This window comes from Girardinichthys multiradiatus, chromosome 2 (genome assembly GCF_021462225.1).
Source record: "Girardinichthys multiradiatus isolate DD_20200921_A chromosome 2, DD_fGirMul_XY1, whole genome shotgun sequence".
In the NCBI taxonomy this organism is placed as follows: Eukaryota; Metazoa; Chordata; class Actinopteri; order Cyprinodontiformes; family Goodeidae; genus Girardinichthys; species Girardinichthys multiradiatus.
The window spans coordinates 44,930,351-44,954,808 of NC_061795.1; the positions used below are offsets into that span (position 1 = coordinate 44,930,351).

At 43.3% G+C, this 24,458-nt stretch overlaps 1 protein-coding gene across 1 annotated transcript in view; it reads right to left on the bottom strand.

Moving 5' to 3' along the window:
• Positions 1-6,234: 6,234 nt before the first annotated feature.
• The window catches only part of lonp2 (lon peptidase 2, peroxisomal), a 40,217-nt gene continuing 21,993 nt past the window's right edge, over positions 6,235-24,458 (bottom strand). The window contains exons 5-17 of the mRNA XM_047381268.1: positions 24,291-24,413; positions 22,961-23,124; positions 20,425-20,519; positions 18,545-18,663; positions 15,018-15,157; positions 12,789-12,930; positions 12,548-12,698; positions 11,673-11,799; positions 10,602-10,735; positions 9,542-9,627; positions 9,103-9,310; positions 8,823-9,013; positions 6,235-6,879 (exon numbers count right to left, since the gene is read on the bottom strand). Of these exons, the coding sequence (XP_047237224.1) occupies positions 6,649-6,879; positions 8,823-9,013; positions 9,103-9,310; positions 9,542-9,627; positions 10,602-10,735; positions 11,673-11,799; positions 12,548-12,698; positions 12,789-12,930; positions 15,018-15,157; positions 18,545-18,663; positions 20,425-20,519; positions 22,961-23,124; positions 24,291-24,413 (1,911 nt within the window). The 3' untranslated portion in view covers positions 6,235-6,648. The remainder of the gene's footprint in view (positions 6,880-8,822; positions 9,014-9,102; positions 9,311-9,541; positions 9,628-10,601; positions 10,736-11,672; positions 11,800-12,547; positions 12,699-12,788; positions 12,931-15,017; positions 15,158-18,544; positions 18,664-20,424; positions 20,520-22,960; positions 23,125-24,290; positions 24,414-24,458) is intronic.

Genomic DNA, 24,458 nt, shown 5'->3' on the forward strand with positions numbered 1-24,458 from the left:
ACATTTTTCACTGTTGCGGAACATTTTGGGCCTAACAGTCTGGTGTGTTTTGGTTTTTGGTTCTGACCCGTTTCAATTCGATGCTGCTCCCACATTGTGGCAGAAACCAGAGCTCAAGGATCTCTTTAACTGGTCCCTCTAGAAAGTTCTCCCACTCACCGTTCAGTTACTTCAATGTCTGAACTGCTGCAAACTCCTTGGAAAAGGAGGGAATCACCAAGGCAACCAGTGACTCAGCATTTTCTGAGTTTGTTTTCTACATTTTTCAGTCTTTTTGATGTTGATCTATAATATATTCATTATGGGTTAGTAGAATATCAGATGAATTTAACCGGACCACCAAAATGCACCAGACGTTCCCCCAGCAGCCACTTTATTAGGTACATCTGTTAATTAATAGTGAAGCTAACTCAGTGTTTCTGCATCTTGACGTGGTGAAAACGACCCACATCAGAATGGGGAAGAAAGGAGATTTAAGTGACTTTGATTGTTGGAGCCAGATGGACTGGTCCAAGTATTTTAGAACCTGCTAAAAATACTAGATCAACTTCCTCTCAGTTCTGTAGAGAATGGTCCGAAAGAAAAGAATGAATGCCTTGTTGATCTGGAGCACAGAGGGACAACAGTTGTTCTGATAACCACTCGTTGCATCCAAGGTATGGAGGACACCATCTGAGGATGGGCTGCTGCAGAATTTGGCGTGAACATGAAAGCAAGGAGCCATCCTGCCTTGATCAATTGTTCAGGTTGGGGATTAAAAGTGTGTGGAGCAAAGTTTCACACTTCAGGGCCCTTAATACCTGCTGGGCTTTGTTTAAACCCCACGGTCTTGCTGAGCGTTGTGGCTGAACATGTCTATCCCTTTATGGCAACAGTGTTCCCATCTTCTGATATCTACTTCCAGCAGGTTAAACGCACCATGTCACAAAGTTCAAATCATCTCGAACAGAATAGGGTTCACTGTGCTCACCAGGGGCCTCATCTACGAAAGAGTGCGCAGCTTTCATACTAAAGGTTTGCGGTAGAGAGAAATTCTGAAACTTGCACAAAAAAATTCAGACGTACGCACTGCGTAGATGCGTCACCGCACACGTAGCCTTCACACATCCCAATCTGCGGTAAAATTCTGCGCAGCTGCAGTGGTGCATGCACCAGCCGGTCCCACGCCCCCATTTACATCTGCAAAGTAGTATAAATAGCCGGAAGGTACCCGTCAAGTGTCCAAATAACCATGGCAACGGTACCGACAGTCCGAACCGGTTCCTTTCGACGGAAAAACGCGAAGAGAGACCGTGTCTGCTCACCATGAAGGACATCTGTAGTCAGTTACTGCAAACCAACAACGTCTTGAATGACTTCAGCGAACCCGTTAGGTTCTACAATGTCTCCATCAAGTCCAAACGGTGCTGTCTAGCTGCTGCATGGAGCTCAATGCTGATCATTATAATGACGTGAAAATTCCTCCTTTATTTCTATTAGGAAGACTGTCACCACACACTATGCGAAGTCCTTTAAATCTTCACAACTATTCTCATCAGATTGACCCGTGTGTGGTGTTCATTTTCATTATTTACTGAAGGAAAAATGATACAATTAATGTAAATTAATTGTATCATTTATTTCCACTCATATCATGATTTTAATTGTTTGATTGTGAGGCATTAAAAATCACAAAATGCAACGGGTCCACCAGACCCAAAAACATTAGCTGAGTAAAAACAATATGAACACACAAGGGTTAATAATAATTATAGTATAAAGGAATGAGCTCAGGAGGCCAACGTCTCATTGCATTTGTGAGACACATTTACGCATCACTAATAGGTTGCACATATATTGAATGACAATGCTGTTTATCCACAAAAGCATATTCACGTACAGATGGGGCCCTTATAGTGGCATGAGTGCGGTCCATAGTTGTGATTACATTCAGAAATCGGCTCCTCGCTGCAAATGAGAGCCACAGTTTAGGGGAACAATAAATATCAGAGCAATGATGCCCGGCTCAGGGATGACTGTTAAATACCCGACCTGTCAGTCAGCTCCCTCTGAAAAGCCCCAGTAAAGGACCGCAGCGTAGTGAGAACTGGTACCGGAGACGCACCATTCCTCCTGGTTTCCATCTGTAACATGAGGCCACAGCTCCTATACAGCTATATAAACCACGCATCATCATGTACCAGCAGAAACGTCTTCCATTGGTGATGTCCTCTAGCTGAGCCAAAGCTGCCATCGTGCCACCATTACGCGCAACATTATGCAGATATTCATGGATATGATTGTCTCCAGCTTGTCCACCTCAGGAATCATCAAACCTGACTTGTTAGAAATTAATCTGCTAATCTGACACCGTTGTATTCTCAGTGAGAATGAAAGTGCCCCTTAGATGATTCACATTCATTTTCAGCGCACAGACCGGTGCACATTTCCATCTACAGGTGACAGAAACAGAGGAAGTTTAACAGTTTATATCCGACTGAAGTTGTTTCCATCATTTTCTGAGGTGTTACATTATTGTATGAGGCTAAATGTGATTTTGTTTCATCGCTCTGGTTTAAACCATACAGGCTCAAACTCATTAAAAACATCAGGTTTGATGCTCCATTAATGAAATAAGGCTGAATGGAGTCATATTTCAGTGTATTTAGGTAAGTTTTAGTTTTCTGTAGTATATTATTTGTCGATTGAAAAGGTTTGCGAGGCTACCGCACATTTTCACGGCAGGTCAAAAATTTGCGTGGATTTACGCACACTTTCAAGCAACGTTCATTTTAGTACATGCCATGTTGTGCGTAAAACATTACGCCGCAAGGTTTTTGTGCGTCACTACGCTTCGTACGTGGGGCCCCAGATAATGACTTCCAAAACTGCCCCAAATCTGAGCTGCAGACAGTTGGCCTCTGGACGTCTGCTGTGGTATCTGGCTCTGAGCCAACAGCAGCAGATCTTCAGGAGTTGGTAGTTCTAGTCCCTGAGAGCCAAGGTCCTGCAGGTTTTAGACGTTTTCCTGCTTCAACACCTCTGATTTAGATAGTTGAGTTACCACAGGAGCCTGTCACCAGCGTGTCACCTAGTTAGTCAAGTCAGGTTTGTGTCCACTGGTAGATTTCTGGAGAGGCCTTCATGGATCAGAATCATGTACTCGGAACATTCAACTGGTGCTTGCTGGGAGGTCAGCCATCGGGAAATACTGCTTACATGAAGAAAGGACCTGTTTAGTAACGTGTAGGTAGATGTGGAGCTGCACAATAGTATAAGTATGCAGGACATCCTTGGATGAAAGGTCTTGGGGACAGCGGTGCTAATGCACACACCTTGCAGATGGAAAAAAGTGAGGAGTGACGAATGTGGAGGTGTTGATTCTGCAATATAGCAAATGCATGGTTTCCTAAGACAGCACAGCGGGACGTTTCTGCTGCAGGTGAACGTACCATGATCAACCAGCAGACCCTTGGTCCTTCCTCCCATAATGCATCCAAATGCCCTGTGTTTGCAGGTAAGAAACGTAATCAGATCAGCTAGCTACATGATGGGAAAGAACACATCAGACCAGAACACCTTCTTCCATTAATCAGTTGTCCCTGAGCTTCACTTGTTCTCTGGGTTTCTTCCCGTTCCTGCATAAAAGAGAAATCCCAGAGGCGCTGCACTTATGAAGATGCTTTGAGGTCCTGGTAGAAAACCTACTGTGCTGGTATATGAAAATATAAACAAACCTTTAACATAGCTGCATTTAAACATCTAAATGTTTAAGTTGTAGAAGCTTCCTGGCTAAGATTTTATTGATTTAGTAATGACTGATGTTTTTTCTGTCACTGAGAAGTTAAATTTTATTGTATCCACAAGGCAACTTGTTTTGCAGTCAGCAAAGAAAAGTACAAATACAACTGACAGAGATACCAAAATATAACCACGTTTTGCTCTTCCTCACTGGTTTCTGATGAAAGCCCAATACTATAACAAGTATGGACCAATAAAACCTGCCAGTTTGTTCCGATGGAACAAACGATTGGGTTTACACGGGAAAATAAGCCTGATGCCCTCTGATGTATTTAAACCAACCACTTACTCTATTTGATGCAACTAAAATCTGCTCTGCCAATCAGAAGAGATCAGATGATTTGTACATTTTTCACCTTTAACCTCCTGGCAAACACAGGTAAGCACTGCCCCCAGTGGCCACGATAAGTATAACAACCTACATTTGCAAACCTCATCGCTAAAAGGAGGTTAAAAAAAAAAAATGGTTTCAAACATTATTTGTACAGTAGCTTAAATACAGCTTTGTGGCCCGGCACCCTGTCTTACACTGGAATCAACTGACTAAACAAAGAAAATATATGGCTGAAAGCTGTTTAAATCTGTCGGTGTAAACCAGAACATAAACTGGGCTGCTGTGGAGGAAACGCTCATTTTTCTACGATTCATCTACAAAAACAGTATAATTAGACATTAAAATGACGGTAATACAAACTAAAATCAATAATAAATGAAACACTGAGAATTAAAAATGCTAATAAGTAAAAATAAGAAAAATGTATTCTTCTCTGTATTTTAAAGTGTTAAAGATAAGCCATTTAAGGACAGCAGATGTGTTTTATCTCCAAATTAAGTATAAACAGCATGGAGAATAATCAAATCAGAAATTTTCTTATACTTGAACAATTAAACAAATTAAAAGTTAGCTCAGTTGTTACTAAAATGTCATAAAAATACCAAATTAAACGGACGTCTTTGACGGATTTTTACAAGATTCCTACCCTGAGTTTAAATATGGAACTAGGAAGGGAGGTCGGACACAAGGAAAGAACGACACAAAGGGCAAGAAAGGACTTAAGGAAAGAGGGAAAGACACAAAGAAGCAAGGAAACAGGGAAGAAATTAGTGACAAAAGGTAGGATATCAGGGTAGAAGGACAGAAGGAAGGAAGAAAAGCCAAAAGAAGGTAACGTTTTAAGGCCACAAGAAGAAAGGAAGTAAAGGAGGAAAGACAGGTAAGAAAAGGATGGAGGGAATAGGAGCGGGATGTATGAATGACAAGTGTCCCACTGTCTAAATTTAGCAACCTTCCTTCTGTCCTTCCTTCCATGTATACTTTCTCCCCTCCTTTCTCACTCTCCTTCCTGTCTGTCCTTTTTCACTTCCTTCTTTGTCCTTTCCTGTCCTTCAATCCCATCCCTTCCTTGTCCTCTGTTTCGTCCTGTGTTCAGTTCTTGTGTCCAACCTCCCTTCCTTCTGTTTTTCCTTCCTTGTTTCTTTCCTCCATTTCTTAGTCATGTTTCTGGTTTCCGTATTAAATCCTGCACGCTGTAGTAAAATCTGCCTACATTCATAGAGAACTTTTATGTTTTAAAACTGTGGAAAGCTGATTCTGGAAAATTCTGTAACTTGTACATATAAATTGTGTGGAGACCCACACTGGATGTTGCTGAGACTTTCCACCTACCCAAGCATTGATGCAGACCAGGTACATGCTTCCATGGGCAGGATGGTGGATGTGGCCCATTTCAGCAGAATAATGCATCCTGCTGAGAAGAAGACGAATGGTTCAGGAATGATTAGAGTAGCACAACAGGTTTGAGGCAGAATTCTCTAGTTTTGAATCCAATCCTGCATCTTTGGGTTGTGCTGTACAAACAATCCAATAAGCAAGGCCCACTCTCACAGCAGCCAGGACCTAGAGGATCTGCTGCCAACGTCTTGGTGCCAGATACCTCAGCAAACAGTTTAGAGTCCAGTGGAGTCCATGCCTCGACAGTTCAGCGTTGTTCTGGTCGTTATCCTACGCCTGATGGTGTATGATCAGGACTTAAAGGAGATGGGTGAGCTCGGAGTAGCTGCTGCTCCTCCATGTCAAGAGGAGCCAGCTGGGGTGGTTCATCTGATCAGGACCCCTCCTGGACATCATCTTATACTCATCAGGAGATTCTGGGACAAACCAAGAACCTTCTGGATGGACATTTGATATATTCTGGTCTGGAAACACCTTTGTATCCTCCAAGCTGGGGAGTGAGGACGTCTGGGTTTCCCTCCTGGTCCTGTTAGCTCCATGATCCGTTCATGGTTAGTAGGAATAGGATGGATGGACGTGTTCAGCCTGGAGAATGACAGTTCCTGTCAAGGTTTAGGAATCTTTTTATTTTCTTAATGTGTAAAAAATGTTTTATGAAATGATTCTCCAACATCCATTCTCCTAAACTGACAGTCAATAATTCAATAACATCAAGAACAACCTTTAATATTTAAAATTCAGCATTTCATTTATTGAATGCTTGTGTAACAGGACACACAAGTGTCCGTTCTGTCAGGAATCTCATTTAATTTCCACCTTCGCTCATCCTAACTGATTATAATAAATCATAATAACAATCAAATTAAAATCAGCTGAGACTGAATTCACTCCACTATTGGAAACATTCATCAAAAATAAATCCAGATGGCAGCAGGAAAAACACCAGCCAGGAGGCTTCAGAACAACATTCAAAACCAATCTGGACTCAAATAAAGAATCTGATTTATTGTCTAACGGCTTCCTGGTCCGACTCCAGTTAGCTCATATTATTTCTAAACGGATGAGATGGGTCGTTTTTTAGTATTGCTGCTTCTGCTGGTCAGTGAGAAACACGTCAGACATCTCTCTGAACTTCCTCACAGTTTGCTGCTGAGCTGAGGGTGGGAACGCACGCTGCTTTTCCCTGGAAAACCGCCATCGAAGGAGGCATTCAAAACCTCGTCCAGGTTTCCGGTCATCACGAAGTCCAGGTCAGCCCGGACGTTGGCCGGAAGCTCCTCAAGGTCTTTCTCGTTTCTCTTCGGGAGGATGACCCGCTTCACTCCGGCTCTGTGGGCCGCCAGGACCTTATCCTTGATCCCGCCCACCTACGGAAAACACACGATTTATTTGGATTTGCACAAAAAAATCAAAAACAATCACAGAACATCCGCTGAATGTTAACTTTGGGAAACAGACCCAAAACTAAAATTGTTGGAAAAGATTTTCTTTTTTGTGCAAGAAAAGTAAAAATTTCCTCAACCTCATTTGATAAAGTTTAATTAAAACAAAAAGTAATCCGGAGAAAATCAGACCAAACCAACAGAGATTTGACCTGCAGGAGTTTAATGTTCCACACAAGTGCAGGAGGTAGTTTGTTCCTCCGCTGAAGGAAAAGGTCTCCCTTCCTCTACAACGGCCCACTCTGACCGGATGCTTCAGGACCGAATAAGGGAAGCCCTGAAGCTCTTTTTCTGATCATTTTAGAGAATCCAAACAGTTCGGATCAGGGATTTCATTCTGAAACAGGTGGCGTAAACCCATCCAGCTGATCCAAAAGAAAAAAGATGGAGGTAGTTTCCTGCTGCTTCTTCAGGCAGTGTTTCAGGAGCTGAGGCTGAATTCGCAACCAGCTCCTCCTAGAATGCTGCCCTGGTCTCCATTTTCCAGGTAAGGTTCTTTTCTTTTCATCATCTTTCATTACGGTGTTGGAACAACGTCCAGTCTGACCGCTCATTCGAGGCTTAGTTTCTTAGAGACCCTAAAAGGAGTCGTAATTACGGTTGAAACAAAGCCCAGGATCGAGGAGGTTCTTAAAGTTCTTCTCCATAGTAACAGATTCCTTCTGGCCTGGAAACACGTCTTCTCGCAAAATGAGGTTTCCCTCCTTGACCCGTTACCTCAGCAACCCCACCTGGGATAAAGGAAAGAAAATGGATGGATGTACGTAGAGTCAAAGCATCAGGAGATACGACTGAAGGCAATATGGCTTAAAAAGCATAAACTGATCCACAGTCAGGAGATATGGATCAAGACCAATAGAACCCAAAGGTTGATGGGCAGCTGGTTGGACGGAAGGAGGGACCTACAAACATAATGATGGATGGATGCACTGATGAATGGACTAACGGTTGGATGAAGGAATGGGTGGATGAGGAGCAGATTAATGGAAGGAGGGACAAAGAGTGTTCCAACATTTCTCCAGGAAACAAAGATCAGCTCAGTAAGAAGTTGGATCTCAATCCAACATGAAGTTTAAGATGGGGTCAGGAAAGTGCTCCATGATAAAGCTCCACCCTGTGGAGTTGCTCCACCTTGAGCTGCTCCACCCTGCAAAACTGCTCCACCCTGCAGAGCAGCTTCATATTGCAGAGCAAAACCACCCTGCAGCAAAGCTCCACCCTGCAGCAAAGCTCCACCCTGCAAAACTGCTCCACCCTGCAGCGAAGCTCCATCCTGCAGAGCAGCTTCATACTGCAGAGCAAAACCACCCTGCAGCAAAGCTCCACCCTGCAAAACTGCTCCACCCTGCAGCAAAGCTCCACCCTGCAAAACTGCTCCACCCTGCAGCGAAGCTCCATCCTGCAGAGCAGCTTCATACTGCAGAGCAAAACCACCCAGCAGCAAAGCTCCACCCTGCAAAACTGCTCCACCCTGCAGCAAAGCTCCACCCTGCAAAACTGCTCCACCCTGCAGCAAAGCTCCACCCTGCAAAACTGCTCCACCCTGCAGCAAAGCTCCACCCTGCAAAACTGCTCCACCCTGCAGCAAAGCTCCACCCTGCAAAACTGCTCCACCCTGCAGCAAAGCTCCACCCTGCAAAACTGCTCCACCCTGCAGCGAAGCTCCATCCTGCAGCGAAGCTCCATCCTGCAGAGCTGCTCCAAGAAGCTAGAACCTGACTGATGTAGTTTTATTCAACAGAGCCAGAATGTTTGAGCTGTTGAAACAACACATTTCTACGATCTGTTTTCTCTGAACCAAACAAGTTCAAACCTCTTGATGGACCTCCCCATAAGTTCTGCTTCCATTCCCAGAGGTGAAAACTCACCGGCAGAACCAGCCCTCTCAGCGTGATCTCTCCGGTCATGGCCACATCGGATCTGACCAACCGGCCGCTGAACAGAGAGGCCAGGCAGGTTACCATGGTGACGCCAGCAGAGGGGCCGTCCTTGGTGACGGCTCCTGCAGGGAAGTGGAGGTGAATGTCCGTCCCTTCCATCGGATCAGGACCCCCCACCACTAGCAGACACACACAGACAGGTTCACAGGGAATCCCCTCACTTAGCGGTTCTTATTACTGCAGCAGCTTCACTCTGACATGGACTCACGGTTGGTGAGCTGGTAGGTTTTAGCGTTCGCTCGCAGCCAGCTGATGGCCAGATGAGCAGATTCCTTCATGACATCTCCCAGCTGACCCGTCAGAGTCAGCTGACCGTCTCCCTCCATCCGGCTGGCCTCCACAAACATGATTTCCCCGCCGAGCGGCGTCCAGGCAAGGCCCAAAGCCACACCGGGAAGGGTCAGTCGCTCCGAGACCTGTGGACACATGAAAACACCAAGAAAGAGCCAAGTCAAGGGAGGTTACAACTGAAAATGGGACCTGAAGCTTTTACAAATGGCAGCTGGAGACATTTCAGGATCATCTGAGATCCACAAAATGTCTGCAGAACTGAAGCTCAGGTCCTGCACACGGTTTAAGAACAGGTTCCTTGATGAAGCCCTGAAGCTTGTGAAAGCTCCGACTCTTCCTGAGGATGTCCTGCTTACCTCCATGTCAAACAGCGGCGGTCCCAGGATGTCCTTCAGGGCCACATGATCAATCACGATAGGCATCTCAGGTGGTGCTGCCTTATCTGACGAAACAAACATCACGTTTCTCCAGGCTCTGACTGTAAACTGCTACAGTGCTGTGCAAAATGTCTCAGCCTTTAGAGATTTCTTCTGTTTTTGCTGCTCAAACACAATTTCATGTCAGACAAAGCATAACCTGAAATAAACACAAAAAATAATGTTTTCAAATGTCTTTTCAAAGGAGACCAACGCGTCTCTCTTGTTATTAACCAAATGTTACTGGAAAACTGAGGTCATGTCAAGGGCCACAGCCAGGCTTCATTACTGCCAGACTTGTAGAATCAGGAAATCCCTTAAACAGAACCTGTCTGACAACATGAAGTAGGCTAAAAGATCTTCAAAAGCAACCCATCATGCTCCTTACTGCCTCAGTTAGGGGTCAGAGTTCATGATTCAACGATAAGAAAAAGAGACTGGGCAAAAATTGTTCCAAGGTCAGAACGGCTGTTGACCCAAAAGGGACACAAAGCCCATCTCACAACATCTCGATGATCCTAAAGATTTTTGTGGACTGACGAGACCAAAGTGGACCTTTCTGGATGTATGCCTTGTAGAAACAGGCCACCATACTGCCAGACAAACATGGTGGTAGTAGTTTGATGGTCTGGGGCTGCTTTGCTGCTTCAGGACCTGGATGACCTGAACAGTAACTGAAGGAACCTTCAATTCTGGTCCCTGCATTCAGTTTGTGATCTTCAGTTCAAGTAAGCTTGGTTTATAGAGCAACACACACCTGGAAATCCACCTCTGATGACTCAATGATCTACTGATCATTTCTATTAGTTCAAAACAGTCTAATGTGGCTAAATTAAAACAATTCTGCAAAAGAAGAGTGGGCTAAAACCCTTCCACAGTAATGAAGAAGACTCATTATCATTTATCCAGTGATCCTCTAGGTCCTTAAGGTTTTATTCTAGTGGTGGAAAATCATCCTGATTTTAACCATCAAGTCGATCCTAAACCACCAAAGTCCCACCTTCCTGCTGCGGTTCCTGTCCAGAGGACGAAGTCTCCGGGACTCTGTTACCCTCAGCGACCTTAACAGCCACGGCTCGACAGATCGCTCCGATCTTCCTTTCCAGGGAGCGCACGCCTGCCTCCCTGGTGTACCTGTCGGGGCAGCGACAGGAGAGGATCGCAGAATAACTAATGGGAAAAATATTTCCTGAAAATAAAAAAGCTTGACCTATATTCCAACTGGAAATCATTCGTTGACAGCGTCAGTGCAAGGCATGGTACTACACTAGGTGGCACTGCTGAAAGAAAGCTGAGAGAAAATCTTTAGTAGTAGAAGAAGTAGTTTTCAATGCTGGAGAAAAACGGCTGTGGTAAAAATGTTGAGCCATAGAACATCAGACAGACAGAGATGTTTATGCTGACGAGCTGCCTATTTTAGTTTCTTGATTCGTTATATTTTGGTCATTTAAAAGCTAACTTTATGAAACTTGGATTCTTAATTTTAAAATCCAACAAGCTCCTCTATTGCATGGTGTATAGAATAGGAGCTTTGAAAATATACCTACACTCTTTACTTTAATACTCTCATATTATAATAGAATAACTAATAAATCCAAGTCTGGTCTTCAAAATAAAGGACAAACATAATTTATGTGTTATTACTCCTCCAAACCATCAGAGGCAGCAGAGTTCATCACATAATACTTCAGCAGAGGTCTTGTTCTCTTACCATACAAAAAACATGGCAATAAAAAAGCTGAACAGCACATAATGGTGTCTTAGCGACTCGTATAAAGCAAAGTGAAATTGGTTCAGAACGTATTTTGTCTCTGTGAGAAATTTGATTCGGTTAAGGCAAAACATTGCATTTTATGATTTAAAAAAAACTCTGATTAGGCCTGAAGTTATTAAACAGATTTGAATAAAAAAAGAAAATCATATCTTGTATTTTTATTAAATTTTTCTTCATGAGAAAGACCATTTTGGAGCCTAAGGGTAAAGAGTATATATCAGTTTTGTTGGAAAAATTCTCATCCCACTAACGCATCAGAACAAATATCAATTATTAAAAACCAGAAAGTGATGGTACCTGCCGATCACATCCTGGGTGGTGTCCTGAGGGATGTGCAGCTGCTGAGGGGTTAATCCATGCTGCTCAAGCTGGTTTGGAATCAGGTGACGATGAGCTATCTCCAGCTTCTCCTCCTGTGTGTATCCTGAAACAACGGTGGTTCAAAAACACAACCTGATGGGTACGTGAGGGAAACAAACTCTCTGGGTTAATAAATCTGACACGACCGGTTGTTTTAGCCTCTAATCTTCAGGTCTCAGTTTTATCAAGATGTTCTCCAGCTTGGAGTCAAACTAGGATCAATTAAGACTGGGAGAAATATGGAAAAACTGATGCCCAATGACCGCTAGAGATAACAAGGACAAGCAGGGATGGATGGATGGTTGGATGCAGCAAAACATGCCTACATGGTGCTGCCTCTTCACCGTTGGGATTTTGTTCCCATGTTTGTAGGTTTCCCCCTTTTTTCTCCAAATGTGACAATGGCTATTATGGCTGAACACTTCTTAGTAATAATAATAATAACAATTAACTTGAATGTTATTAATTAAACTATCAGAAACTTAGGAAGCCATGACATCATCACCTGAGCTTCCACAAATTGCCAAATAGCATAATAATCTATATAAACATCTAACTTTAAAGAAAGTTAATAAAATCTCTCTCTTGTTATTCTGGCAGAGGTAGTCATTCTGGCACCCGGGACTACTGGCCTCAGTAAAGTCCAGTCCAGGCTTGTGTACCAGAGGAGGAAAGGAGGAGATGGAAGCAGATGATGTGCTGGGGCGCCCTCTTAAAGAGGTAGAGCCATACCTGGAAACCACTAAAACTAAACCCCTTCCTCTTCCAGACCTTTAGGAGTGTGTAGGAACACGGTTTGGAAGGTGGCTCACCTGGAACCTGCAGCACCTCCATCCTGTCCAGCAGAGCGGGAGGAATGGTCGCCGTTGTGTTTGCGGTGGCGATGAAGAGCACCTGGGAGAGGTCAAAGGCCACATTGAGATAATGATCTGTGAAGCTGTGGTTCTGCTCCGGGTCCAGAACCTGAAGGAGAGAAAGAAAGCAGAAGGCTGATCAGTAATTAAGGTTATGATTAAGTAACGAACCGCACATGATGAAAGAAACAAGTTTGACCTCCAGCAGAGCAGCAGCAGGATCTCCCTGCAGACTCTTCCCCAGCTTGTCCACCTCATCCAGGAGGAAGACCGGGTTATTGACTCCAACCGTCTTCAAACCGTTGACGATCCGGCCGGGCATGCTGCCTACATATGTTCTCCTGGAGACAGAGCAGAGAGCTAAAATAACAACCGTTTACAAAATAACAAATTAAAAACAGGTGTCCTGACATGAACTTTAACCTTTAACCTGCTAACTGAGGCCAGTGGAGTCTGAGTTGGAGCTCTTGGATTTTTAAAAACATGATCTGGTCCAAAAAAGCTAAATAAAACACCTGATCTTCGTAAACAATTCGAAAGCATTGCAGAACCACCTTTATCAATGAGTCTCAGCAGTGATCTTCTGTCTGACTTTTGTGACGGTGGCAACAGTTGTAGGGGTTCGTCCTGTAACTGGTGGGTTGCTGGTTTGAACCCCCACTATATCTGCCTCAGTCACTGTATCCTTGGACAACCGCCTTGCCTGCTGATGGTGGTCAGAGGGCCCGGTGGTGCCGATTGTATGGCAGCCTCGCTTCTATCAGTCTGCCCCGGGGCAGCTGTGGCTACATAGTAGCTGACCACATGACTGATTGTAGTGTAAAGCCCTTTGGGGTCTCTGGGGACTTGTGACGGCCTACAAGTGCAGGCCATCTCATCGGTTTCCCACATCGTTGTGGAGGACTTTTGGTCCGCTTTTCTTCACAACGATGCGTCAGTTCAGTAAGGTTTGCATATATTTGCTCCTGTGCAGTTCTCTGAAGTTCCTATCAAAGCATCCAAATCAGGACTTTGACTAGGCCATTGCAACACCTTGACTCTTCTCTTTTTCAGCCATTCAATTGTAGATTAGCTGCTGGTTTGGGATCATTGTCCTGTTAGGATGGCCTCATATTTGACTCTAGAATACTTTGGTATACAGAGGAGTTCCTGGATGAATTATGGACTGCAATGTGACAGGTCCTGGCTGCAAAACAACCCCAAATCATCACACTTCCACCACTGTGCTCAACAGTTGCTCTAGGATGTTTGTGCTGAAATGCAGTTTTCTCCACCTTCTGTTACTGAAGTCTTAGGGTCTTCATTAGGTACAGCTTTGCAAATCTAAGTTGTGCTATTCTTTTTCAGAAGAAGAGGCTTTTGCCTTCAGCTTTTCATTCTTTTTTAATGATCTTGTCATTGACTGTAACATCTAACATGCTAATTGAGGCCTTTAGATTCAGGGATGGAGCTCTTGGGCTTTTTGTCATTTCTGTTTGAGTTGCACGCTGTGACTTTGGGGATAATCTGCTGAGACATGCTAAAGATTTTATTTCATCTTGATTCATAATATTTTTGGAATCTGATGCATAAATTCAAAGAAATAAGCCATTATCAGTTTAATATCAGCCCGTCTTAATCCTGTAATACTTCATCTGTCCAGCAGGTATCCTCGTTCTTTCATGACTGCTGACTGCGCTGGTTAACATCCCTAAGCCCACCACACACACCCACACCTGCTATCCATCAGCTTTTCAAGTCAGCATTCCTGCTGCTTTTCCATGAACTGTCACATCAATAAAGTCTTATTCGTTATGGATCTTCTTCGCAGCCAGAATCAGAATAGCCTCGATTATTTACGGTAAAAGAAAACCCATTAACTGTTCTGCATGGGGGTCTTCTTTAGTGTTGGATAGGGAACACCATCTTATATAATCACGATTTACGACCAGAGTCAAATGTCTTCAAGTGATTTCCACACCACTGTTCCTGTTGTGATGAGAACAATGGGTCCACTGAGCGAAGCACATCTAGTAGTGGAAGTTCTGTTGGGATCAGGAACATTCCTGGAAGGCCTCATCTCTTTATCAGGCTATAAAATCAAACACAGGTGATGTTTCTGCAGGGTGGATGGGGTTCTAAGCGATTTGTGAGAATCTCTGATGACTGAAAGCTCCTCTGCAGGTGCATGTCTGGGAACAAGGCAGGATAAAAACGAAACCTTCTCTGTTGAAACACTCAGTGTCAGTGATTGATACCGTCAGCACTTTATCTGTCCTGAAACATTACTGTGATGTTACATTCTGCGTCATATTAAACATCAGAACTCAAAATTTCTCTTTTTTCTGAGAAATGTCAGGTCACGGTCAGGTTTCTTTGCGTCACCAATCTCTGATCAAATAAAACAATTTAAACTCCACTTTATAAATCTGCTCTCTCAGGCATGTACCTGTGTCCTCTGATATCCGACTGGTCGCAAACGCCTCCCAAAGCGATCCGATGAAACTCCCTGCCAAGAGTCCGGGCAATGGAGCGACCCACGCTTGTCTTTCCGACTCCAGGAGGTCCAACGAAACACAGGATCGGGCCCTGCAGAATCATTTATGAGAAATATAGAGTACATTTTCAACTTTTTGGGTGGTTTAACTTCATTAATAAGGAATAGTGTGCAGTAACCTTTGGAAACTATACATTGAACCGTGTTTACAGAATTTGCAAAAGAAAAAAAAAAGGATTGAAAAAGAAGGAAGACCCAGCCCTGTTCGGAGCTCCAAAGCTCAGGAATATTTAAATTCATAGGCGGGTCCACCCTAGACAGGTCATCAGTTCATTGCAGGGCAACACAGAGACACACACAGGACAAACAACCATGCAAACACTCATTCACGCCTAAGTGCATGTTTTTGGACTGTGGGAGGAAGCTGGAGTACCCAGAGAGAACCCAAACATGCACGTGGAGAACATGCAAACTCCATGCAGAAAGACACCCGGCTGGGAGTCGAACCCAGGACCTTCTTGCCGCAAGGCAACAGTGCTACCAACTGTGCCACCGTGCAGCCCCAGTTCATCATTCAAATTGGATAAAAAGTTTTTCTATCTAAGGAAACCCAGCAGATTGCATCCAGTCAGTGACTTTCAGCATTCACTCCTCCTGGATGAGCATGTAGCGACAGTGGACAGTCACTGGCGTTGACTTTGCAGCAATCCCTCATACTGAGCATGCATGTAGCGACAGTGGAGAGGAAAAACTCCCTTTTAACAGGAAGAAACCTCCAGCAGAACCAGAACCAGGCTCAGTGTGAGCGGCCATCTGCCACGACCGACTGGGGGTTTGAGAGAACAGAGCAGAGACACAAAGAGAAAAAAGAAGCACTGAACCAGAAGTACTTTCTATGGAAAAGAAAGGTCAAACATTAATGGTAGCAGCTTTTTTAGTGACTTTATCTAGGAGAGAAAGATGGCTATTTTCAAGCAGAAACACCATTTAAAGTTCTAACGCCTCTCAGAAAGCTGGTATTTATCTGACTGAACTGGCATTTCGATACCTTTTACAGTTTTTACACAATCTCAATTTAAGTTTATTTTTTTATATCATTTTCCCACTGAATGATCAGTTTAGTGTGTGATGGTACCACACAAATTTATATACCTTTGGGAGCTTTGTACAGTTTATACATTAAATTGAAAGTATATTTGTGTGTGTCTCCCATTGCTATAGACCCCCCAATCTTTTCACTCTCATTGTATTTCAGCTCAGAATGTTTCGGCCTCTGTAACCTGTGATATCTCCTAAACAAAACATGGTAGAGTAGTAAAATGTTAAATGTGTGGCCACCAGAAGGTTCTGCCACTCATGGTTCAAGAACTGTTTTGTTATGACTCATAGTTTTCACACAGAGACTTTGTTTCAGCGTTTAGCTCGTCTGTTTCCCGCCTTTTCTGCTGCCCAGCAAAGGAGGGAATCACCATAGCAACTTATAAAATGTCACTCTTGGGTTATTCTCACATTACTCAGCAGCTACTTCTTTCCTACTTTCATTGTCAAGAAAGCTTTAATTCCTAACAGCAGGAAGCTGATGTACACTTTGTTGGGTCAGTAATTAGGAGTTGCCTTGAAACCCTTCGCATATTAGTTGATAGTTTAATACACTGCTCCAAAAAAATAAAGGGAACACTCAAATCCTAGATCCTAGATCTGAATGAATGAAATATTATCATTGAATACTTTGTTCTGTACAAAGTTGAATGTGTTGAAAACAAAATCACGCAAAAATCATTGATGGAAATCAAATTTATTAACCAATGGAGGCCTGGATTTGGAGTCACACACAAAAGTAAAGTGGAAAAACACACTACAGGCTGATCCAACTTTGATGTAATGTCCTTAAAACAAGTCAAAATTAGGCTCAGTATTGTGTGTGGCCTCCATGTGTCTGTATGACATCCCTACAACGCCTGGACATGTTCCTGATGAGACGGCGGATGGTCTCTTGAGGGATCTCCTCCCAGACCTGGACTAAAGCATCCGCCAACTCCTGGACAGTCTGTGGTGCAACGTGACGTTGGTGGATGGAGCGAGACATGATGTCCCAGATGATCTCAATCAGATTCAGGTCTGGAGAACGGGCGGGCCAGTCCATAGCTTCAATGTCTTCATCTTGCAGGAACTGTTGACAAACTCCAGCCACATGAGGTCTAGCATTGTCCTGCATTAGGAGGAAGCCAGGACCAACCGCACCAGCATATGGTCTCACAAGGGGTCTGAGGATCTCATCTCGGTACCTAATGGCAGTCAGGCTACCTCTAGCGAGCACATGGAGGGCCGTGTGGCCCTCCAAAGAAATGCCACCCCACACCATTACTGACCCACTGCCAAACCGGTCATGCTGAAGGATGTTGCAGGCAGCAGATCGCTCTCCACGATGTCTCCAGACTCTGTCACGTCTGTAACATGTGCTCAGTGTGAACCTGCTTTCATCTGTGAAGAGCACAGGGCGCCAGTGGTGAATTTGCCAATCCTGGTGTTCTCTGGCAAATGCCAAGCGTCCTGCACGGTGTTGGGCTGTGAGCACAACCTCCATTTGTGGACGTCAGGCCCTCATACCGTCCTCATGGAGTTGGTTTCTAACCGTTTGTGCAGACACATGCACATTAGTGGCCTGCTGGAGGTCATTTTGCAGGGTTCTGGCAGTGCTCTTCCTGTTCCTCCTTGCACAAAGGTGGAGGTAGCGGTCCTGCTGCTGGGTTGTTGTCCTCCTACGGCCTCCTCCACGTCTCCTGGTGTACTGGCCTGTCTCCTGGTAGCGCCTCCAGGCTCTGGACACTACGCTGACAGACACAGTGAACCTTCTTGCCACAGCTCACATTGATGTGCCATCCTGGATGAGCTGCACTACCTGAGCCACTTGTGTGGGTTGTAGAGTCCGTCTCATGCTACCACGAGTGTGAAAGCACCACCAACATTCAAAAGTGACCAAAACATCAGCCAGAAAGCATCGATACTGAGAAGTGGTCTGTGGTCCCCACCTGCAGAACCACTCCTTTATTGAGTGTCTTGCTAATCACCAAAGATTTCCCCCTGTTGTCTTTTCCATTTGAACAACAGCTGTGAAATTGATTGTCAATCAGTGTAGCTTCCTAAGTGGACAGTTTGATTTCACAGACGTTTGATTTACTTGGAGTTATATTGTGTTGTTTAAGTGTTCCCTATATTTTTTTGAGCAGCGTATTTATTTAACATCAAACAGGATCTTTTAATTTGGTCACACGTTGGTATTATGTTCTTTAGTCTCAGGATGTTTAAAAGTTGTTACAGTTCCAGCTGGGAAAAGAAATCACAGAGCTTGTGGATCTTGCAGATATTAGATGTTCAGATTATGTTAACATGGTAATCTAATGTTTGTGTGGCCAAACAAAAAATCGGCTTAAAATAACTGAATTAACCCTTAATCGGACTTTGCAGCCGCTAACAATCACCTTTAGTGACGTCTTCAGCTGTCTGACAGCGAGGTACTCCAGGACGCGCCTCTTCAGCTTGTCCATGGCGTAGTGATCGTTGTCCAGCAGTGTCCGAGCGGCTCGGATGTCCAGGCAGTCTGAACATGTTTAAAACAGATAAAACGTTAACGTTGGAGAGCGGTTTCCAGAAACAGTCATATTCAATAAATTGGAATCTGTGTTCTAATGAGGCTCATTTCTCAGATTAGAATTACTTTTAAAAAAATAACCATTAACTGGATATTTAACAGATTCTTAATTAAGCCCACATTTCTGTATTACTGACATAATATTTTAATCTTAAATGTAGTGTTTTGATTGGTTGTAAGTGGAAAATCTTCATAATTAACAGAGATAAAGGCTTGAAACCATCAGTCTGTGTGTAATTAGTCTAAACATGTTTCACTTAGTGAACTGAGTTACTGAAATAAATGAACTTTATAATATTCTCATTTATTGAATATGAATGTTTTTGAGATAAGACGCATTGAAAGTTGAAATGTTTAAATGAGTTTGAAGGTTACCAAAACACACATCAAGTTGGACAGACAACATCTTTCAACCAAAAGCTAAAATTATTAATTATTCCACGTCTTTAAGACAGGATCTACTATCTTAGCAAGAGAGCACATGTTTGCATAAATGATCAATATTAAACATCTAACGTTTATATGCAGCAGCCAAAGGGATCTGTGCAACAGCCACAGTAATGAGGACGCTGTGCCGGTCCGTTGAAGCTCTTGATTTACCAGTCTGTCTATGTTCCTGGGCATTAATTTGGGTCATGACAGAAAGAACGAGATCCTAAATACCAGCTGCTAAAATGAGCTTCCTCCGCAAGGTGGCCGGGCACTCCCTTACAGACAGGTTGAGGAGCTCGGAGTAGAGCCGCTGCTCCTCCATATCGAGAGGAGTCAGTTGGCTCAGGCATCTGTTTTAGATGCCTCCCACCTGAAAAGTATTTCTTTATACGCAACCCAAATATACAGTAAACTAATGATGATATTTTCCCAATAAATGTATCAGTCTTAGTGTGAACAGAACGCTGAATCTTTGAGAGACTAAGAACATGACCCGGGGCAGCAGTCCTCCATCTCTGAAATGTTGCTGGTTCTGGGGAACAACTGAAGATGACACACATCTCATGTCTTTAGTTCTGGGCCAGAACACAGATTCAAACACAGCTAAATCGTGACATTTGACCGTTTGGACGGAGCTGATTACTTTAAAATGATTACATGCGGTATCTGGATCATTTAACATTCCTGGCGTACTAACTGGGAATAATCTGTTATTCAGTGATCTTTGCACTTAAGAAAGGTTTTTCGGCATCAAAGAATTGGCTCTCCTTTAGTAGGGGAAGATAATACTGATTGTTGGAGCCAAGCACATGGAATTACACTAAATAACACGTAACAATATCATCACTTTTTATTGTCATTAAATTAGAGTTGCAGTTAATTGATCGTCTTTAAGTGCATCAAAACTATTAACTCCCACAATTTGTGGTCTGTAAACACATCGACCGACTTCATGCTCTGTGTTTGGAGTTTCATAAAAGTTAGATAAAGATTAGAGGCAAATTATTTGATACATAAACAGAAAGAATCTTTTAATTTATTCCTTTTTTATTACATTTAAAACTATTTCATATACCAATGAACCTGAAGCACATTTCCTTTCTATTATGTGTGAAAATAGTCCTTAGAACAATAAATCAAGGTCGGCAGGTCAGACCTCTTAGAAAATCTGCATCGGCCAGGAAGAGATCTGATTGGTGCATCTAAGAATAAATAACATTCTGACCCAAACTGGAGAAACTGAAACTGAATGGCCCAAACTCTGGGAGCTCTGTTTACCTTTGGTGCTTTTGCTCCACGGCAGCTCCACCATCAGGTCCAAGTAGTTTCTGGTCAGCGCATACTCAGGCATGGACTGAGGCATCTTCTTCAACCTGAAAACACGGAAACAGGATCAGATCTGACCCGTTGCCAGGTTAGTGGGGGAGAAAAGAAACATAATACACATTAAAGATGGAACCAAACGTCTTACGCCTCACCAACAAGATATATTACACCTATCTTCTAACTGGGTGGAACACAGTATATCCCACACACATCCCTCACAAGGCCTGCTTTCCGCGGCTGGGACGTCTCCCTGAGCTCCACATCGGTTTGACAGAGAATTATTTGACTACTCAGATGAGTCACCAGTTTGCAAACATCTGGAAGAAGACCAGGAAACTGGGTAAGATGATCAGGAATAACCCGAGAATCACCAACGGTCAAGTCTGCCATGACACGACATGACAAATTTGAAGGTCAGATGAGACAAAGATTTAGTTGTTTGACCACAAAACATCTGCAGGGAGACGTCAAGGTGAGAGGCTTCCAAACGTAAGAACACTGTTTCAACGGTCAAGCAGGGTGGTGGCAGTATCATGCTGTGGTTTCTTCAGCTGAAAGGGGAGGACTACTTTAAGTTCACCTCAAATCAGCAGCTTGATGACTGAAGCCTGGACACAGATGTTCCAACAGGACAACGATCCCAAACAGTAATGGAACAGATAAAGTAGGCTAACATTAAGGTTCTGTAACAAAAGGTCCGACGTTGAAAATCTGTGGACCATGTTTTTAAAAGCTGGATATCTGACACTCTTCTTGTCCATGTGGATTTATTCATATAGCAGATTAAAAACAACAGACGGTGACCAACATGCTTCACAATTCAGTCAAGATAAGCAGCTAAACAGCATAAACAACAAGAGGCAACAAACAAATCAAGTAGATTAAAATATCAACTCTAACTATCAGATCCAATTGGGTCTCACATTCTGCTTCGGTCAAATGGCAAAGAGAAAAGACGCTGTTTTCAGCAGAGATTTAAAAGTCTCAACACTCTTAGGGTGAACTATTCCAACGTTTTGGAGCAGGTGCTGCAAAGGTCCGGTCACCTTCATGTTGTAACCTGGATCGTGGAGCAACTAAGAGAAGCTGCTTTGTTGACTGGAAAGCTCTCAGTGGAGTGTAGATGTTGAGAAGATCACATAAATCTGATGGGGCCAGAGCATTTAAGACTTTGGAAATAGTCAGTAGAACCTTAAAATCACTTCTAAAACAGCCAGTGGAGAGAAGCCATGATTGGAGATACAGTACGTGTTCATGTTTTTAGTGCCTGTTAAAAGACGAGCTGCTGCGTTCTTGACAACTAGTAGTTGATGCACAGATGACTGATCTAAGCCGGCATTACAACAGTCAAAATGAGAGGTGATGAGATGAACCCCTCGAGGTCCCATCGACCCAGTGTAGTTGATGGGAGACAGAAGGACTCTGGCAAAAATAACATCACTGTTGGACAATGTCTCCCACCCCATGCACGAAGCTGCTGCAGAACTGGAGAGCTCCTTCAGGGACAGACTGCTGCATCCTAGGTGCACAAAGAGCGTTATCACAGATCCTTCCTCCCAGGAGCTGTTAGACTTTGTAACCATCACTGCTCCCAACAAACTCAATAAGTGTTCACATCCCTGCTGTTACCTGCACAGTCTGTTGTTGTTTTTTGTGCACAATTATACATACCCATTTTGTACATTTTTTTAAATTACCCTTTATAGGCTGCACTTTTCTTTTAAAATGAGTATGTTGTAAATTTTGCCCTTAATGTCCAGTCTCATTTCTTACTTTTATATGTTTACCTTTGTCTGTATCTGCATGCCTTTCACTTTGCTGCTGGTACACCTGAATCTCCCCGCTGAGGGAAAAAATGATTGTATTCTATTTAATCCAGAGTTACTGTAAGCAGAATATGGTCTCATGATTTCAGTTTTATTTTCATTGAGATTGAGAAATTTACATTTTAACAAGACTTTTAAGTAATTTAGACGGTTAAGTAACTATTTTGGATTAATTGGCATAAACCTGGATATCATCAGAAAAACTATACAAAGGGAAGTTATGTTTTCTAAAAATACAACCCAAAGGCAGCAAATACAGATTAAAAGATTAAATAAAGTGGATTTGAATGTGTGTAATCTAACATGTACACAAATAGTGTAATTATGGGAACTGAATCCTTGGGAATGGTTCTAGGAGGCTCTGTGTAAAAATGTATTAAAATCAATTTTAAAATATTAAAAAACCTTTTACTCAAAACATTTTTTGAGGAACAAAAACCCCTCTCCCAAACCAGAGTGATCTGTATTAAAACAAACAGGAGGGGACAGTAAAGATATACATAATGACTCCTCAAGGTTATAATAAAAAACCTACAGTTTTGAACAACTGCTTTTTAATGGCTGCAGCTCAGACAAACGATGGTCAAAGATGCTCTTCCTGGGAGCAAACAGCTGCTGTAAACTAAACCTGGTGGTTGAATCATCTGGAAGAACGTTTTTACCGTTTGAGTTCTTTCAGACAAACTCTGAGTGCAGCTTCTGGCATGCTGGCACCATGGATCTTCCTCTCCAGAGCTGTCATGTCGTCCCCATCCTCATCCTCATCCTCCTCGTCCAGATTGAACTGTCGCCTTGGGAACACTCCGCCTTTACGCACTGATAACACCTGAGCACGTGACAAAGATTTGGCTTTATTTACACTGATCGGTGATCTCACCCAGAAACAACGTGTACACTGTGCCTTGCAAAAGTATTCCCACCCATTTCAACTTTTCACAGCTTACGGAAGGACAACGATGCACAGTTTGGTTTACTCAGGTGGGAGGGTCGGTTAACAGGACAATAATTAGCTGTGCACTCCACAAAGGTGGTTGTTACGGAAGAGTTTGAGATAGAAAGCCATAGTTTAATGTGCGCCATAAGAAGTCCTGTTTGCAGTTTGCCATAAACCATGTAGAGGACAAAGCAAACATGTGGAAGGGGGTGCTCCGGCCAGATGAGGCCATAAACTGGCCTACATGCACATGCTCCTTGAACACACCATCCTCAGGATGATACATGGTAGTGCCTGCATCGTGCTGTGGGGATGCCTTTCTTCAACATGTACGGGGGAACCGGTCAGAGTTCATGGGAAGGTGGTTGGAGCTAAATACAAGACAGTCTCAGAAGAAAACCTGTTGGAGGCTGCAAATGACTTAAGACTGGGGCAGAGGTTCACCTTCCAGCAGGAACATGATGATAAACATACAGCCAGGCAGAAATGTGTTAAAATGGCCCAGTCAAAGTACAAACCTAAATCCAACTGAGAATCTGTGACGAGACATGAAAATTGATATTCTGAGATGTTCTCCATCCGATATTTGGGCAGAAATGTTGTCTCTGGATTTAATTACATAAAAGGTTAGTTTTAACAAGTTATAGACTCAGAGGGGCTGAATAAAATTGCACTGAAAATGTTCAGATTTTTATTTGGAAAATATTTAGAAAACCGTGTATCATTTTCATTCCGCTTCATAATTATACACTACCTTGTGTTAGTCTATCAAATAAAATCCTAATAAAACACTTTGACCTGTGACTTCTGAGGCAAAGACAGAGCAGCTGTATTTATACTGACTCTATTTACTAATTAGGTTTCGTCTGAAGACAACTGGTGGCACTGGACTTTATTTATGGCTGTCAGTGTATGACAGGCCGGTTTACAACGATGGGCCCGTTTGTTCTGGTCTGTCAAAGGAAATCCTGATTAAAACACTGAGGTTTGTGACAAAATGTGAAAAAGTTAATGAGGTGTGAATACTTTTTCAGGCGTGAATATTAAACATCTGGTACCCTCTTCTCAGCGTCAGGACTCATTTTCCTGGTTTTCTGCAGCAGCTTCAGTCCCTCGATCTGCCTGGTCAGCATGGGCAGAGCCTTCCTGAAGCGCTCCTCCAGGCTGACTGCGTCCAACACCTTCACGGACCACAAACACAAGCAGACGGGCATTTTTCCAACTCA